At 41.1% G+C, this 16703-nt stretch overlaps 1 protein-coding gene across 1 annotated transcript; it reads left to right on the top strand.

The window, feature by feature from the left end:
• Positions 1-5396: 5396 nt before the first annotated feature.
• On the top strand, positions 5397-16645 carry LOC142080257 (uncharacterized). The gene is made up of 7 exons (XM_075145349.1): positions 5397-5462; positions 7551-7718; positions 8969-9058; positions 10988-11058; positions 11829-11992; positions 13866-13976; positions 15960-16645. The coding sequence occupies exons 2-7, from the start codon at positions 7594-7596 to the stop codon at positions 16053-16055; spliced, it is 657 nt and encodes a 218-aa protein (XP_075001450.1). The 5' UTR covers positions 5397-5462; positions 7551-7593; the 3' UTR covers positions 16056-16645.
• The last annotated feature ends 58 nt before the right edge of the window (positions 16646-16703 follow it).

The following is a 16703-nucleotide window of genomic DNA, read 5'->3' as shown; positions in this document are numbered from 1 at the left end:
TGAAACAGAAGTGGTTCGGGAAGAGGTCTCTCCCTGCCACGTGGCTGCACTAATCACAGGGTTGCAGCTGGGCTGCCTCTTCGCCTGTGCTTGCTCTGCCTGGGGCTCTTGCACGCCTGGCTGCATGGTGGCCCAGCTGCGGTACGGAAGTTGGGGAGCACTCCTGCTGCGGTAACCGCTGCCTGGTAAGAAGGGAAACCACTGTGATCCTGTGCAGAATCCCAATGCAGTCAGACCATGAAGATCCTTTTAGGGAGACCGGTACCAATGCCTCGCGCTTCTCCAGTGAATGAGGAGGAGCTTGGCCTCTTCTCTGCCCACCTCTGAGTCACAACAAAGCACACAGGGTTGGTTTCTGTCTGGCTCTTGCACCACAAACCGCTGCTGAAGCACGTGGGGAGCAACCTGGTTTGTAACAGAAGCATCTTGCAATTTGATTTACTTTGTATTTCTGGAAGGTATCTTAATGTTTGGGAGCAGGTTGCCTGAGTCACACTTCGAGACCTTCAGCCTCCCTAAGGTGGGATCAGGTATTTACAGGGCTCCTGAGGTTTTGCCCAAGGGAACACTTAGGTCCCTCTATTTACTGCAGCCTGGGCTGGCGAGATGCAAACACAGCCACAATGGCCCCAAAGAATCTGTTCTCCTTGGGGTGGGCTGTGTGGGGCAAATAGCAAATTGCTGTGGACCACAAGGCATCTAGAAAGGTTCCTTACTTCGCATACCTTAGGCTAACAGAGATCCAGCTCTCTATTAGCTGAGGCTCGTTTTTCTAAGTGGTCACAATTCCCTGTACCCAGTTGGGCACCACAGAAATCCAGGTGTCTCATTGTGGCTTAAAGTTATATCCGAGTTTTAAATCTGAGCTAACAATTTTTGAGATGCAAACCATAGAAGTGAGGAAGACACAGGATGCAGGAGTATTTTTATCTTAAGGTTGATAGATAACCACGTGGTGACCCAATAACAGCATTGACTGCATCTCAGAATGGTCGCAAGTCACTTCAGTAGACAAGCACTTCAGACAGCCCCTTTCTGCTGCCGGAACAAAAAAGGGAACGTAATAGATGTAGGGACGGGGCTGGCCGAAGAAAAGATGAAGAGCAAGCACATCAGGCTTGTGCCTCATGTTACTGTAATGACAATCTAGTAAACTGCCAACATCTGGAACGCAGCTGAGGTCTGGGATTTTTTGCCAGGCCCACTAGCAATTACATTACCCAGGCACTCTGGCACATGTAATTTCCATTCTACTAATGCAAAGAGCACTCTTAAGCCGCAGCTCCTTTATCACCTGGCTTGTATCTTGTTATGGGTGCAAATTATATGAAGTAATGCTGAAAGGAGGCACTCGAGGTGAGACAGCAGCCAAGCCTAATGGCTCATCTCCTATTGCAACCACAGCTCGGTCCATCCGCTCCAACTTAGCTTCTCTACGTGCTGCAGCTGGGGTGTTCTCAGACAACTGTTCTACTGGGGCTATGCCTGTTGGAATATGTACTTTAAATATCGCTTCCTGCTTTTGGAACTTGATCTTCCATCAGAAGAGCTTTAGCTCTCCATTAATGAAAATTATTTTGCTGCTCAATCAGTCTCGTGCTTGAATCTGTAAAACTTGGCCAGCAATTACAACTGTGAACTGCAGCCAGCAAAGAAGCGAGACTGGAGGGATGGTGAATGCAATACTGGCTTGGCTTTTGGTGCCTCTAAGATGATAAGGTTGGAATTGCTGTCACCGAGTCACAAGTTTGGGTTTGGTGTTTGTTTTTTTTTTTACTTGATTGACTTCTATTATAGCAAATTATTCTCATTTTGTTTTCCTCAATCTTTCTACTTTCTGTGTACAAGAACCTGCTAAACAGCATCTGATCTTTACAATAGTACAGGGTATGTTTTGTTCCCATGCTGGGGAAAAAAAAAAAGGAAGAAAATGTTTTCTAATTTTTGAAAAGGTACATATTTAGTCCAGGACAACAAAAAGGTTGACTTTAGCAATCTTAACTTGAAATCATACCATTGCCAAGAACACACAAAGACTTGATGCTGAGAGAGAAAAAAAAAAAACTAGTTCAGCACCTCTTCACCACTTTATGTATCATTCACAAAAAAGTGTGTGGATTTAGATTGCTTTCCAACCACCGGACACCCCACTGCTGTCAAGTCAGAAAAAACAGCTGTTTTTTCACTAGAAGCCAATAAAACATAATTCAGCCCATTAGATGAAGTGATGTGCCTGTTCCTTAAAGGAAAAAGTATATAAGGATATATATAGGGTAATAAAGTTATAGTGGAAGCCTTGCTCCTGCCCTGCTAGAGAGACTCTCATTGCTCAGCAGATGACTGCAGAGAACTCTAACGTGAGCCAGAGAGACATGCAAAAGGATTGTAAATGCTCCTTTTTGAGGAGCTTCCTCACTAGCTTGCTGATAACTATGATTTTTTTTCATGTCATGAATGTATGGAGAGACTTCCCCACTGCACAGATAACCTTTCTACCAGTAGGTAGGAATATGCTGTCTTGCAGGAAATTGTCTCTATTCAAGTAATAGCAAAAGTATCACCTCAACCACTCTATCACTTCTTCCTCAAAGAGTTGTTACCCTTGAGGTAGCCAGATATGCTGGCTAGCCCATTCAAATGCTAGAAACATGATTCACAGCAGTCTGAGCACCAAGCATCCACTTGGAGAAAGGCTTTCCAGATACCAAGTGTGCTTTTCTGTCCCTGTTCCTCTTCCTTCCCGTTATTCAAAGTTGTTTTGCCTTTTGATGCTGACTGAGCTGGAAGGAAAGTGGGGCTCTTAGAAGAAATAAATTCTTTCAATTTTTTCCTATTTAGGTCCTAAACTCATTCTTCTGTCACTGCAATGGCAATGTAGGAGATAAACAGGCATCTTCTCTTGTGTTGATGTGGCCATGGTCTGTGACACATTTGTGATAAGCTATTCCTAAATACCTTCAGAAAACTTAACCTGTTATGTTCCCCCTATAATGAAATTTTAATTGGGTTGAAGAATAACGGTTAAATTGTCCAACTGAAGCTATTTCCACTATATTTTATCTATAGAGAAACAACTCGATTGGTTATGTTTTAAAAACATATTTTTAAATTGTTTAAATTGTTAAATTTGTATTTCTAGTCCAGGTCAGTATTTATGTGAGTTTTTAACTGGGCATATGTGCCATGTTGCACAGGTTTAAAATCCATCAACAAACAAAACCCTAAGACTGGCTACTTTGTATTTTCCACCAATGCTGTCTTGAAATCACTCTTGTAATTTTTGCCAATCCCTCATCATCTTTGTACAACTTTACAACTGATGGAGGCAATCCCCTAAGCAAGGAGGGTCTCTGGGGAGACCCTGAGACGGTGGGAGAAAGGAAGAACATCAAGTGGCAACACAAGCAATGGAGAAGGGAAAGCAGCAGTGCCAAATCCTGATGCTTTTTTTCCTTAGCTTCCTGCCTGGCCACTTATGCACCTTATGCACTAGAAAAATGGGTTATCCTTGTTTGACCACATGCCCTAGGATGCTGCATGTAAGCTTCCTGATATTATGCTTGCTTTTCTTAACTATCTTTCATGGGCCCTGGGCTCCAAACCACTGCCCACGACAACTCAGTTCAGCCCAAGCAACAAGTCAAACTGTTCCAGCCAACAATGTGCTCTACTTAAAAGCCAACACCATTCCTCTGCTCTGTCCGACATGGTGTAGGAGACGTTACATGATTTTCCCCATCTATAGAATCATCGAATGGTTTGTGTTGGAAGGGACCTTTAAAGGTCATCTAGTCTAACCCTCTGCCATGGGCAGGGACATCTTCAACTAGATCAGGTTGCTCAGAGTCCTGCCCAGCCTGACCTTGAACGTTTCCAGAGATGGGGCATCTACCACCTCTCTGGGCACCCTGTTCCAAGGTTTCACCACCCTCACTATAAAAAATTTCTTCCTTATATCTAGTCTGAATCTACCCTCCTTTATTTTAAAACCATTATCCCTTGTTCTATTGCTACAGGCCCTATTAATGAAGAAGAGACATAATGACTTCTTAGGTGTCTAATAATATTGTGTATTGGGCCACTATTTGTACTATAAACTGTTGATTTTATCCACAACAGAAAGCAGGAGGTCTTTCAGTCTGTATCATCACACGGTGTAGACCTTGCATTTTTCAAATTATTTCTGAGACCATTTTTGCTTTTAGCATGTGCCTGCAGGAAAAAGTACTTTCTGAAGTTTTTCATTTGAAAAGTGTAACTATCATTATGTTACTGAAAAAAACATGGAAAGTAAGCTACATTATTGAACTAGGTACGGCTCGATAACATTTTCCCTTTTTTTCACAGTACTGCCCTTTACAGAGATGTGCTCAGTAAGCGAGAAAAGACGGCTAGAACATTTCCTCTCCCTCGGTAAGACTCAACATTTGCTGCTGCTGAATTTTGCCTGTTGTCTGTAATGTTCCCGTTGCTCTAATCTCTCTGGGTCATTTGCAGTTTGAGTCTATCCTCTTCTGTTTGCTCCCACCCTGATTTGGGTGTCAACAAATTTGATCACCAAAGAAATCCCTGACAAAGAGAAGACTCATTAACAGGCTTCGACCCCGGTGCAGCAGCTCAGCAGTGACAGGCCCAGAGGGAGGCTCGGCTTGACGCCTGACGCGTGCACTATCGAAAAGCCTCAGGAGACTTTTGTTTCAGCTACGCCTTCGTCCACCTGTGACAAAACCAGGCCCGGGGACCGCCAGCGAGTGCTCTCTGAAATACCAGCAGGGTGGTTAGACGCATACGCTGAGGCTGGGTTAAAAGTTTATGATAAAACATGACGCCTTTTGCATAAACTTCACACTAGAGAACTTCCTCCTGACTTCTATTCATAGCAGGTTAAAGGCGCTTGTCCACCTTCACAGAAAAAAATGACTTAAATAAGGGAGTTGCAAATATAATTTACTTAAAATTAACCTGCAAAAATAAATAAACCCCTTTTCTTTCTTTCTTTATAATCTCCTTAAAAATGGTAAGGGTGTACCCGTGTTTGTATTGTTGCGTTTTGAGAATAAGAAATCGGATCCGATCCACGCCGGGAGCCTTTCCACGCAAGGGGAAGACGACCGCCAGCCTGGGAGAAGTGGGGTAACCCCTCGGCCTGAAAACCTGACTCGGGCGTCAGGCACGGCGTTCACCACTGGTTCATTTTAGGCGTTAAAACGTTTACGCCGGGGAGGGCACGAAGCCGAGAGCGGCCCCGTCCCGCCGCTCCCCTCAGCCGCACAAAATGTCCGCCCGCTAACGGCCGCTACCTGCCGCCAGGCGCCGCCGGCGGCTCGCGCCCCGCCCCGCTCCGCCCCGCCCCGCCCCGCCCCACCTGGAAGCTCAGCCCCCCGCCGGCCCCCGGAGCCCAGCAGAGCGAGCGGAGCCGAGCGGGCTCGCCACCTGCCGCCCGGAGCTGCGGCCACTGCCGGGTGAGGGGCTGCCTGCGCTGGAGCGCCCTGCGCTGGCGGCTGTGCGGGGGGTCGGGAGGGAAGGGAGGGTCGCGGGGCGGCGCCGCCGCCACCTGCCGCCGCCGTGCAGCCCCGGGCCGGCTCCCCTCAGCCGCCGGGGCGAGGGCTGAGGGCTGGTGGTCCGGGAGGGGGAGGCTGCGGGGCTGTCGCGGGCCGCGGCGACCCCCTCGGAGCGGGCAGCCCGCCCCGCCGCCTCACCTGCCCGCTGGTGGGCTTCGTGCCGTTGGTCCCCGGGCTTGTGGCAGAAATACCGGCCGGGAGCTCGGCGGCTTCCCCCGGCTGCGTTGAGCGCTGCCGGCGCGGGGGTGCTGGGGCTCGGCCGTGCGCTCGGCTCCCAGCTGGGTGCGCCCAGGCGGTTATCAGCTGGGGTAAAGGCATGGCTCGTTTCTGACAGGTTTTCAGGTACTTCGGAATGCGCACAAAAGTATTTTGATTCTGTGGGGTTCCAGCTCTGGTCCAGGCTGTCTCTCTTCGTCTGCTGCCGCATCCTTTCTGTCTGGTGGGTCCAGCTGCTCCAAAAGCTGCTTTCAGAAATGGCAGAAAGAGCTGCAGCGGCAGAAGCCGTATGGTCGTGTTGTATAAACGCTGCGGGCAAAGTGGTAGCCTTCCCCGGGGGTCCCGTCCAGCTCTCCGGCCTAGCAGACTGCTGATGGTGATTTTGTTGAACTGATACGTGACTCTTCCTCTCCCCCCGCTATGCATGAGTAAACAAATACTCTAGATGTACAACTACTGATAATGTCTAAAATTAGGAGGTGTTTTTTCTTTGCTGTTGGCTATAAAGCAGGTAATGCAGAAGTGAAAAACACAGTTTCTGGTAACTGTTCATGATACGCGCAGATGTTTTCATATTCCTTACAATATTCTTTGGGCTGCCTTCAGCATTATTTGGTGATCTCGACTACCTTTGCTATATGCAGTTTTCATAAATCTAACTTCCCACGTACACATGTACTGGATATATTACCCAAATTATTGTGTAAATGACCTAAACTAGGATAGCAGGAACTGGAAGCAACTCAGAAACAACTGAAACAATTTGCTTCTGCTTGCAAGCTGAGTACTCCACTAGAGAGTAGTAGCTGTAACAGCCACTACTGGAGACTAATGAGACAGAACGGGGAGTGGATGTAGATGACTCTTTGAAGGTTGCAGTAAACCTGTGCACTCTGGGAGCCTTTGTGTAAAAGATTCAAATCTTGAATTTCAGCAAGTCTTAGTTCTCTTTTGAAAAATCCTCACAGATGTAAAAAGACAGTAAATGTGCTCCTCATCTTGAAGGTGAATATCTTAATTTGAAGAGTCAGGAATATCTTAATGCATTGGTAAGGTGTGGCAGGTGCCTGTGGAATGAATGGTGATGTCAAATCCTGTTGTAGTCTAATGATGGGACTGTGGCACACGTTGATATCATCTTGGTATGGTGCTGTGCATGCCTTCAATCTGAAAGAAAAATCTCTTAGTTCTGTCGTATGTGCAATAATCACTGCATCTAAATACATTTTTCTTGAGGCCATCAGTCTGATATGTCAGACATGTTTAATACACTTAATTAGATGATAAAGCAGCGCAATGAATTTTGTTCATGGAGAGCAGCTTTTTATCGCCAATTGGACAACCACAAAACTTCCCGGTTCCTTTTTTTTCTTCTTTCTATTTCCAGATGAAAGAGATGTCTGTATAACTCCTAACTAGGTTTTCATTTTCTTTGTCTTGTGAAGCTGTCTACTTTAGTCTTTTATTAGTTTTTATAAATAAATTTATAATTTATTACATATAACCCTCATATACATATAAATGTATAATTTATACATATAACCTCATATACATATAAATGTATAATTTATACATATAACCCTCAAATTTAATGCAGTTTGACCTAATATAGGTCTGCTCTGGCTGTAACTGAAATGTGTGTGTACAGATTGTATATTATCTTGTGAACCAACAAAGCAATCTGAAGGAAACTTTTAAGTACTACACAGCTAGCAAAGCTGATGGCTACATTTTTTGTCTCTCCTTTTTTTTTTTTTTCCTTTCTCTTTTAAGATTAGGGAGCAGGGAAGTGTCTTTGAAGAAACTTCCTGTTGGAATGCCTCACATCAATGCAGCTGCAGCTCTGCAGATTTGCGTGCTGCTGACTGCGCTTCCCGCACAATATTTCATATCCCAGTGGTACGGAACGGACTCTGCTCAACGCATCCAAATAACAGAAAGGTTGTAAGTCTCTCCTTTCCTACTGGATTAATAAGAGAGTTCTCTTTCTCATCCCCAATGACACTTTGTCCTGGGAAGTTGGAGTGTGAGTGGAACACACTGGCCATTCCTACACGAAAACAACATTCAAATCATACCTCAGACGTTTTTGTGGCTTAATGTGACTGTATTTAGTTGTTTGAAGATGTCCTTCAAAATTTGAATAACAACCATTGTTTTCTTCACATGAAAATCTGTGTATAATCTGCGTGAGTGCACGACTGTGTCTTAATCTCATTCTGCTTTTGGACATTCCAATATACGTTACTATGGATTATGTCCCTTTAAAAAGGGGGAAATAAAGTGTTTGGTTAGTAAGACTATTTCTAACTTTCCATTACCTTTTGACACTTACTGTTAAAACAGATTTTCTTGCATAGTATGACTCAGCACAGAGTCTTAACCAACAAAAATTCATTCATAGTAAATTACTTAAGGCAGTCATAATGATAGAGTTAAGTAGTGCCATTTTGTATATGAAGTTATGTATTGACAGGGTTGCACGTATCTATCTCCAAATGTAAAGTGGAGGATACTACATCAGGTGCAAATATTTGATAGTGGTAACCATTGGCAAATGTTGGTATCTTGAAGATGAACCATGTGAAGAGAGACTTCTATGACTTCGTTTTAACAGTGCAGCCTGTGTAGTGCATTGGTTGTGTGGCTCATCTGTAGAACTCAAATACATGAAGTAATGAGAGCAAAAGATTGGCTTGATGAAAAAAGAATTAAGTCTGGCTTTGTGTGTAAAGATTTAAAGATTTAAATATTATTTAAATAATAAAGGTTTCATGGCATGAGTCAACTACTAACCATTTAGATTTATGCAAAAACTTTTAGGCTATTTTTAATAGTCTTGATTATTTTTTAAATGCCTCATGCTCACTATTCTCAAGTAACTGTTAAAACTGCAGATTCTGATGTAATTTAGCAATTCCTATGGTCTGAGTACAGAAAGCAAGCAACCTTGTCATGAAAAATGACATTTTCCAAAATTTACATATGGTTTGCTGGTACAAGTGATGATTGAAAGAATATTCATTTGCAGTCTAGGTATTAGTCTTGAGGAGGACTTGTTCCTGGTCACTGACTTTTTTTTCCTGTTTGCTACAGAAGCAAAGCCTTAAAGTTTAAATATTAAAAAAAATTATATACAAATACTATAGAAGGTTTTTAAAACAATGTGATGATCATTTTTACTACTAAAGGATAATTGCCTCTTGGAGCACCTTTACAAAATCTTGCTTGAGTCTGGATGCATGGGCAGATCGTTTAAAGCTGTGGCTATCAAAGACAAGGTAGGATGTTACATACTGTCTACATTTACGAATAAATTTCAAACATAGCCTCTTCTTAACAGGAAGGTATGCTGTAGGGGTGAAATAAATAACAAAGGGGAAATGTCTCTTATTTTCTTGTTGAGACTGATTTGGGACTTTCCACCAGGTTTAAGAAAACCTTTTGCCTATATTCTGTACAAACATGCAATTTGAACTCCATGCAAAACTAAATATAAATCATGGTAGTAATTCTATATGTGTTATCCTGTACTTTAAATTTATCTGATTGTGAAGTCAGGAGGATTAACCATATTAATGATTGTAAGCAGCTACATGTTTGTAGGATCCTACAACAGTGGATGGACATCTTATGCTGCATATGGTAGTTCAGGAAAACTTGAAATTGAATTAGAAAATACAGATGGGAAATCTGTGGGTTTAGGAAGAAGGGGAAACTTGATTATTGGACACGTGACAATGAGTCGGTCTAGAAAAGTAAGATTATATCCATTTATATATATGCCCTTTTAATTTAAGACAACTGTTGCTTGGATGTGTTTGGGGAGGTTAAAAGGCTTGTTTGTGAGATTTAATTCTTGTATAGTAGAAATACTTCAAAGATTTTACCTTGTCTGGACCTTCAAAGATCCTTTATTATTGATCCATGTACAATAATCAAGGATGTCAAGTCCTCTGAACTGTGGAAGATTCAGGCTTAGTTTTGCCCCCAGGAAAGCCTAGGGGAACGGTATATGGATGGAAACAGAAACTGTGCTTTTCTTAGGTTCACCATAAATTGCTTTGCAACTTTGTGGAAAGCTCCAGGCGTATCTAATGATAAAGCCTTCAAAGACCAAATGATTCTTTGGAGCTGTTTGTGTCTTCCGAATATGTCATATTATAAAGAATTGGTTATCCTAAAAATATGTTGACATTTGAGAGCTTCCAAACCTACTATATTAGCTGCTGTTTTCAACAATGCAGTCTGACAAGTCAGGATATTTACCCATTCCTGTTCCTGCTAAAAAGTATTTGTCAACCTTAAGTCTTCCTACAGATTTAAGCTAAACCAAGACTTTTTAAAAAAAGTATTGTTTGCACAGTTGTGGAACCTGCTCTTACTTTCTTCCAGGCAGGGTGAAGGGAATAAGACTGAAAGAGGGAAGGTGGTGAACACCATAAAAGAGGAAGGAGACTAGGACAACCTATAGTTCTTTGGCACCAACAGGTTGCTGACTGGTATGGATGGAGAATGTTGACCCAAATACATTTGTTCATAGACCACTCCTGTTACATTGCCAGCAGAAGGAATATTTGAAAGCTCCCCCCACTAAATGTTGAGTTTGCTTATTGTTTCTTTACACTTTGTTTTTCACAATGGCAATGAAAACGATAAGTTATTTCCCCTTTTTAAAGATGTCCCTCCCCTAGTCCCAACTCTTTAAATTCACATGAAATTCAGGCTAGTGCAGAAGGAGAAGTTATACTTATTGTAGCCTTAAGCTGGGACTCATTGCCAGACACCTTGTCCTTACCAATGTTAACCAATCTTTAAAGATTTCACAATAGAATTTACAAAAGATACTGAAGAATCACTCTGTTAGAGTTCAGAATAATATTTGCTCACCTATAGAAAATAAGTGGGTTTCCTCTGATATAAAAATTATAATGCAACTGTAGAGTTACATATCCAAAGAAATTAGGTGCATACTCTTTTCTCCTGTTGGAACAAATTCCTTTGTCTTGTGTATTCCTTAAAAGCAGTTTTAATGTAAAACTCTCATTCTGTTTGGGCTTCAAATTGTGAAGAATTTTGTATCAAAGGCTTTGCTGTATCCCTCTATTCAGACAAATGCTTAAGATAGTAATAATCAGAAGGCTGATTATCCTAAAACTCAGTTTCTGAAGAACTTGTTTGAATGTTGGGTTATTAATTTTACATTTTAGGAATTGGTACTATGGAGAAAAGAAAACTAAAATTGGCGACAATGAAGCAGAAACCCATTCTTATTTTGCAGGTATTGGAGTCTTTGCAATCCTTTTGGATTTTGCTTGTGATATTGTCTTCGATAAGGTCTTCCATAGTGGATTTTTATACTTGCTTTGTAAATGGTAGTCTTTTTTTTTTTTTCTTCTCTCTAAACATTATTGATAATGTTCAGTAAGCAAAACAGAAAATGTAAAATCCAAGGCCTTTTCACCCTGTGTTGTGTAACAGTATCAATATGATATACTATACGTACGTATCTATTTTATTGAATAGATCCAAGCGTGCGTATTTTGTATTGATGTATGAAACAGTGGTATAGCTTTCACTTGATTCAAATGAACTGATTTAGATCAACTTCATAAAAGGAAAAAGAAACAGTTGATCAGTCTGCTCCTGGAAAGAAATTCCCCACAGTCAGACTGAATAGAAGAATTCTGTGACCTAAACTAGAAAAAACTAATGGCAAAATCAGTTAGCATGTGTAAGCACTGTAAAATATTGTATGTAAGGCTTGAGTGATTGTCAATGTGTTTATGCTTTCCAAAACTGTTAAGACCCCTATGTAATATCAAAGGCATACAAATAGAAAAATGTGTTCCTTGGTGGATGCTGCTTTGTCAAATATCATAGTAAAATTCTGGGGGGGGGGAAACCAAGGTGCCTGTTCCTTTGTTTACTTTGCCTATTAATCTAACTATCATTTCTCTTCTGGTAGAAGTCAGAAGAATGTCTGTTTAAATGTTTAATATACTTGATCAAACACTTATCCTTGCTAAGTCTCTTTCTTTGTTAAATTAGAATCAACTCATGTTCGCAGTCCAAAGCCTGAATATATTCAGTTCAGTGTGGGACAGGTAATAGTTCACAAAAGATTTGGCTATTCAGGAGTCATTGTTGGATGGGATGTAAAAGCTAAAGCTCCAGAAGGATGGCTACAACACAAATATTCTCCAGCAAAACAGGTTTGAATATATTAAACTCTTTCTTTATTAATACATACATAGAATAACTCAGGTTAAAAAAAACCCTCAGAAACAGTTACAGACTTCCTGCTACCCTAATGGAAAATACGTAAGAGTTCCATATCACCTGTGCAGCTGAGTGATACCTCTGCTGCTTCTGTACTGTTCTCCCAGTAGAGCTTTGCTTTTGCACCAATGATTGGTTAAGCTTCACTGGTCAGGGCTGTACCGGACACGTCTCGAATTCAAATTCAAATTAAAATTACACAGTGTTGCATTTTAAGTAGCAGTGTCAACCTATAATGTTTGAACAGATTTCTCGTGGCGTATTACTAAAGTTGAGAGGCTGTTAAATCTTTTGTCTGACCTTCTGGTGTAGGTATAATTGGTAACATCTTCATTGCACCTAAGAAATGCAAGTAATCCTTAGTGTTTAATCAATTTCAGTTAGAAAGCAATGTTTTTGGGGATCTGGACACTTGGAATGTAAATCTATTTAACAATGTATTTTTGTTAGAATTCTGGAAGCTTTTGAAATTTTCTAGCCTAAGTCCTTGTTGTATTTGAAAATGAGATGCTACATCTTTGTTGACAGTGCTGCTCTGATAATACAGTGTTGCATACTCTGTGGGTTGGCTGCTGACATGCTGCTTAAGTGGCAGGAAGGCACTAATCATTAAAGAGGACTGAAAAAGAGAAAAAATGAGAAACTCTGCCTGTAGCAGAGAATTCATGTTCAGCTGGGAGCAGACATTCAGTCCTGTTTTGTGTGTTTTGTTCTTTCCCCACTGTAATTTTACCCACCTGCCACTCATTTTTGGCTTCTAAAGCACCTGCATCCTTGCTTTCTTTTCTCCTCTCAGTATTGTTGTCGCCAGCTGAATGCCCGTGAATTTCCCATCAGGCATTCTGATTCTTTCTATGTACCTTATATTGTTCTGTTCTCCCAGTGACCTTGTGTTCATCTTTATTGTTTTAATTTCAGTAACGATGACATGTAGTTTAAGTGTGTGGTTTTTAACTTGCCTTTGTTTTTTCACGTTACATGCATCAGCTGTGCAAAATGCCTTCTGACCATTGCGAGCCAACTACTAAGCTTGGTCCTTGCAAATCCCCTCTAAACATTAGCCAGGCTTTCAGCCCAACTTTGCCTTGCCTTTCTCTGACTTTCAGTTCTTTACTATATTGTTGAGCAGAGGCCGCTGCCTATCACATTGATCGATACTAACTGCTTCATAAACTCCAGTTATCTGTGTGTATTCATCCATCACTTTTTTGTGTTTAGATTGTGGGTTACTTTGGGCAGGAATGTTTATGGATGGTAGGGAGCACGGTGGGACCCTGGCCCATGATTTGCGTTCATAGGTGCTGTAAAAATAATAGTAAGCCACACTTCTTTCTTGGCTGGACAATTTTTATATATACGTGGAAGTTACCTTAGCTCTATCCAGGATTGGGACCAAGATTGTCAGAGGTGGTATTATGCTCTGAATTTGCCTCTTTCTCTCTGGTGTTCTCTGTTGCCACTTGTGAAGGAAGAAGGGTGACTAACAAATTGTTATGGGACCTATGTACAAAAAGCAGGGATATTCTCAGTCGTGTTTCTTGCAAGATCTATGGGAGAAAAGGTTAATTAAAATCTTGACTCTTAAAAATTGTTTCAGATATGCCAAGAACTTCATGTATTACGGTTTTGATTGCTTTATATTTAATTTTCCAAAGTGACGTTGGTAAGATCATGAAAATGACCTTGCTGTATGTATATATTGAGTGGTTTTAGGTTCTGTAAGCCTAGTGAGCGTTAACATTATATAATGCAATCTTTAGTCATCATCTCCCCTTGAGGCTATTTATTTTCCTTCTATTTTTACAGGATCTAAAAGATACTCCTCACTATCGAATTCTAATTAACAAAGCAAATGGATTTGGCAAATCTACAGCTTACATTCCTGAGGAAGAGATAACAATTATTATGGGATTAGAGGTAGTATTTATTTTTTATTCAGTTGCAACTTGTTTGTTATCCAGTATGTTTAAAAGTTGGCTGACCTTTGGCTTAATAGATACTATCTATTTTGCAAAGTTAATGAAAACTAATAGAGAAAGCAGATAAACAAATTACTAAGGTACTTTCAAGTATGTGTTTTTGGAAGGTGATAAATGACCAAACCCAGGCACTGCCTACTTCAGAGTATCCAACTGCCTAGTTGTGTAAGTCTTTTAGCAAATTGACTTCTGTTATGTACAGGCTGTTGCAGACATGGACTTTTGTTTTAGGGTTTCACTGACCTATCAAAGTTGGACGAGTCATTTAATCTCTTTCTACTGGATCTAGCAAAGTATATTGGTTTCTCAGTTCCACTCTGAAAAATCTGCATTTCAAACAGCTTCTGCTCAGCTCTGCCCAGACTGAATAATGCCTCCCTTCTTAACTGCAAAACTCTCTGGGTGCCAGAAATTCTGTTTTGTGTATCACAGTCTTGGTAGCTTTTGATTTCTAGCTTATGCAAGGTGCACCTGATTCTTAAACTAGTCGGAGTCTGTGATGCAGAAAATGGCCTTCAGGCATGCATGCCACACACAAACAGGAGCGAGGGAGCCAGTGCTATCGTGGATGCCTTCTTTTAAATTGTGCGTAGTGGAGTATCTGTATTAAAATAACAGCAAGCAGCTGAACCATCTACCAGGATTTGCTTGGTCTAGTCAAACAGAGGAGATTCAAATAGGCATCTTTTGCCTTTCAGGGGAAACCCCCAAAGGAATTGTGTAAGTTAGGCTGGCCTGAAGACTCTCCACGCTCTCTTGAAACTGTGCCACTGCACATAAAGGACCCCCCTCATGAGACCCATGGGGCCGAACAGTGTGGGAGAAGCCTTTGTTCCAGTCCTTGTTTCTGTTTTAGCCACTGATTGTAATGTAAGATTTGCTAACGTGCCTGAACTTAGGAGCAGGAACTATGCTATCCCAGATAAGTGTCATCAGTATTTAAAATTGGGTTCTGACCACTCTAACTTGTGTGTCTAAAAAAGTGCACCTTTCATTATGTCAGTCAGCTGGCTACCTTTGGTTACCTTTACAGTCCATGGGCAGAAACAGATACCTCACCTTAAACATTTACCTTGTGTAAACTAGCCTTTAAGATACCAGATTGCTTTATTCACCTGCATGACAGGCTAATTCTCCCCACAGATTCTTAGGGGAACTGATGGTAACAAGCTCACAAAATCAGATATTTGAAAGTTGTCTAGTTGAGATTTAATTACAAAGGGTGAGTCATGCCTACACCTCAAGTTCAAAAGAAGGTCTGTGGGTTGCCCTCACTCAGCCTTTCCTACAGCCTAATAGGCAGAGTAATTTCCTGAAGAGTTGGGACTGATGAGAACATGCTTAGGCTTGTCCTGACCCTTTCCCAGTTGACAGTTCTAACCCGCTCACTGTAGGCTTTCTGCATCATGACAAGGCATGTAACTTGGATTGCCCTTTGTGGGTTTGCATCTCCAAGCTGGACATTGCGGTACATCGACTTGGTGTGTCTTCACCATTTCCCTGACTGCTGCTTTACTATTCCTGCTGCCTAATTGGATTAGATAACTGATCCAGCTGAAAAAAATAAGTAGCTCTACCAGCAACAAATGAGTGGCAACTACTTCAATAAGAAACAGTGCTGACTTTAAAACATCAGTGCCGGTGCAGATCTAGCACATAGTATCTCATGAGATGTGTTCAATGTTTGTAGGTACTTTGACAGTTTGAGAAAGCCACTGTTCTGATGACATAAATTAGGTTGAGGTACATGGAAAATCCCCCTGAAAGATCTCTATCTATCTACATTATGTATTTAAAAACTAATCAGTTTTCAAAAAGTCAACTGTAGTAACTTTAATGATTCTTTTAAGTATCAGTTTGTATTTATTGCTAATTATTGCTAATTCTGGTGCTTATTCAACTTGAAATATTATTTTCTCAGGTACATCACCCTGATATGAAAGCCTATTTCAGTGGATATGATGGATCAAAATACATTATGCAGCCATGGCTGAAAAAAATCTATCCTCATGACTGAAGTACTTAAGTGTTTGTACATGTAATGTACATCCAGACAACACCGTTCCTTTTTAAACTTCAGCAAATAGACACCAGGATAAAACTCATGTGTATTTTTTTTCTATGACAAAATAAAACATTCCTAAGCATGTTTTATGTTGAACAATCCATTTCATTAGAAGCGAACACACTGCATGTTCAGTTTACCACGACTTGGGTCAGGGATTAATTTCCTTCCAAATTGGGGAGGAAAGGTTTAAATATAGCCAAGTTTCAGCTAGGAGTACTACAGGTTTTGCACATCAGATATCTTGCCCTGCTACAAGGGGCAGAGGAAGAAACAGAACAGTTAAGAACTGTACTTTCAGAATTAATCGTAACCTTAACTGTAGGGGATAGAGCTAAATAAAGGCCAACAGGAACTGAAATATTTCTGGGGAGAGCTGCAGTAAGTAAATTCCTGCAATACTTTGACTACTGTCTTTACAAAAGCATGCATTGTGCTGCTTTCAAATGATATGTGCAAAGGAGGAGTTAATCTACTTTTTTGCACCTAAAGTGATGTAAGAAACCTTCTATGTTGGCTCACTACACAACCACGTTCTTAATTTCCTCTCTTAACTCTACTTGCTATCGTAAGAATAAAGTGAAAAACAACAACAAAAAC

The sequence above is a fragment of the Calonectris borealis genome, chromosome 3, assembly GCF_964195595.1.
Source record: "Calonectris borealis chromosome 3, bCalBor7.hap1.2, whole genome shotgun sequence".
NCBI lineage: Eukaryota > Metazoa > Chordata > Aves > Procellariiformes > Procellariidae > Calonectris > Calonectris borealis.
The sequence above is the reverse complement of the archived record's forward strand: the minus strand, read 5'-3'. Positions and strand labels throughout refer to the sequence as shown.

Bases quoted from the DNA above. Each gene is read 5' to 3' on its own strand.
- LOC142080257 (XM_075145349.1), top strand. From the start codon at position 7,594: ATGCCTCACATCAATGCAGCTGCAGCTCTGCAGATTTGCGTGCTGCTG. The intron at 11,059-11,828 runs GTATTGGAGTCT...TTGTTAAATTAG, and splicing joins AACCCATTCTTATTTTGCAG to AATCAACTCATGTTCGCAGT. The intron at 13,977-15,959 runs GTAGTATTTATT...TTATTTTCTCAG, and splicing joins CAATTATTATGGGATTAGAG to GTACATCACCCTGATATGAA.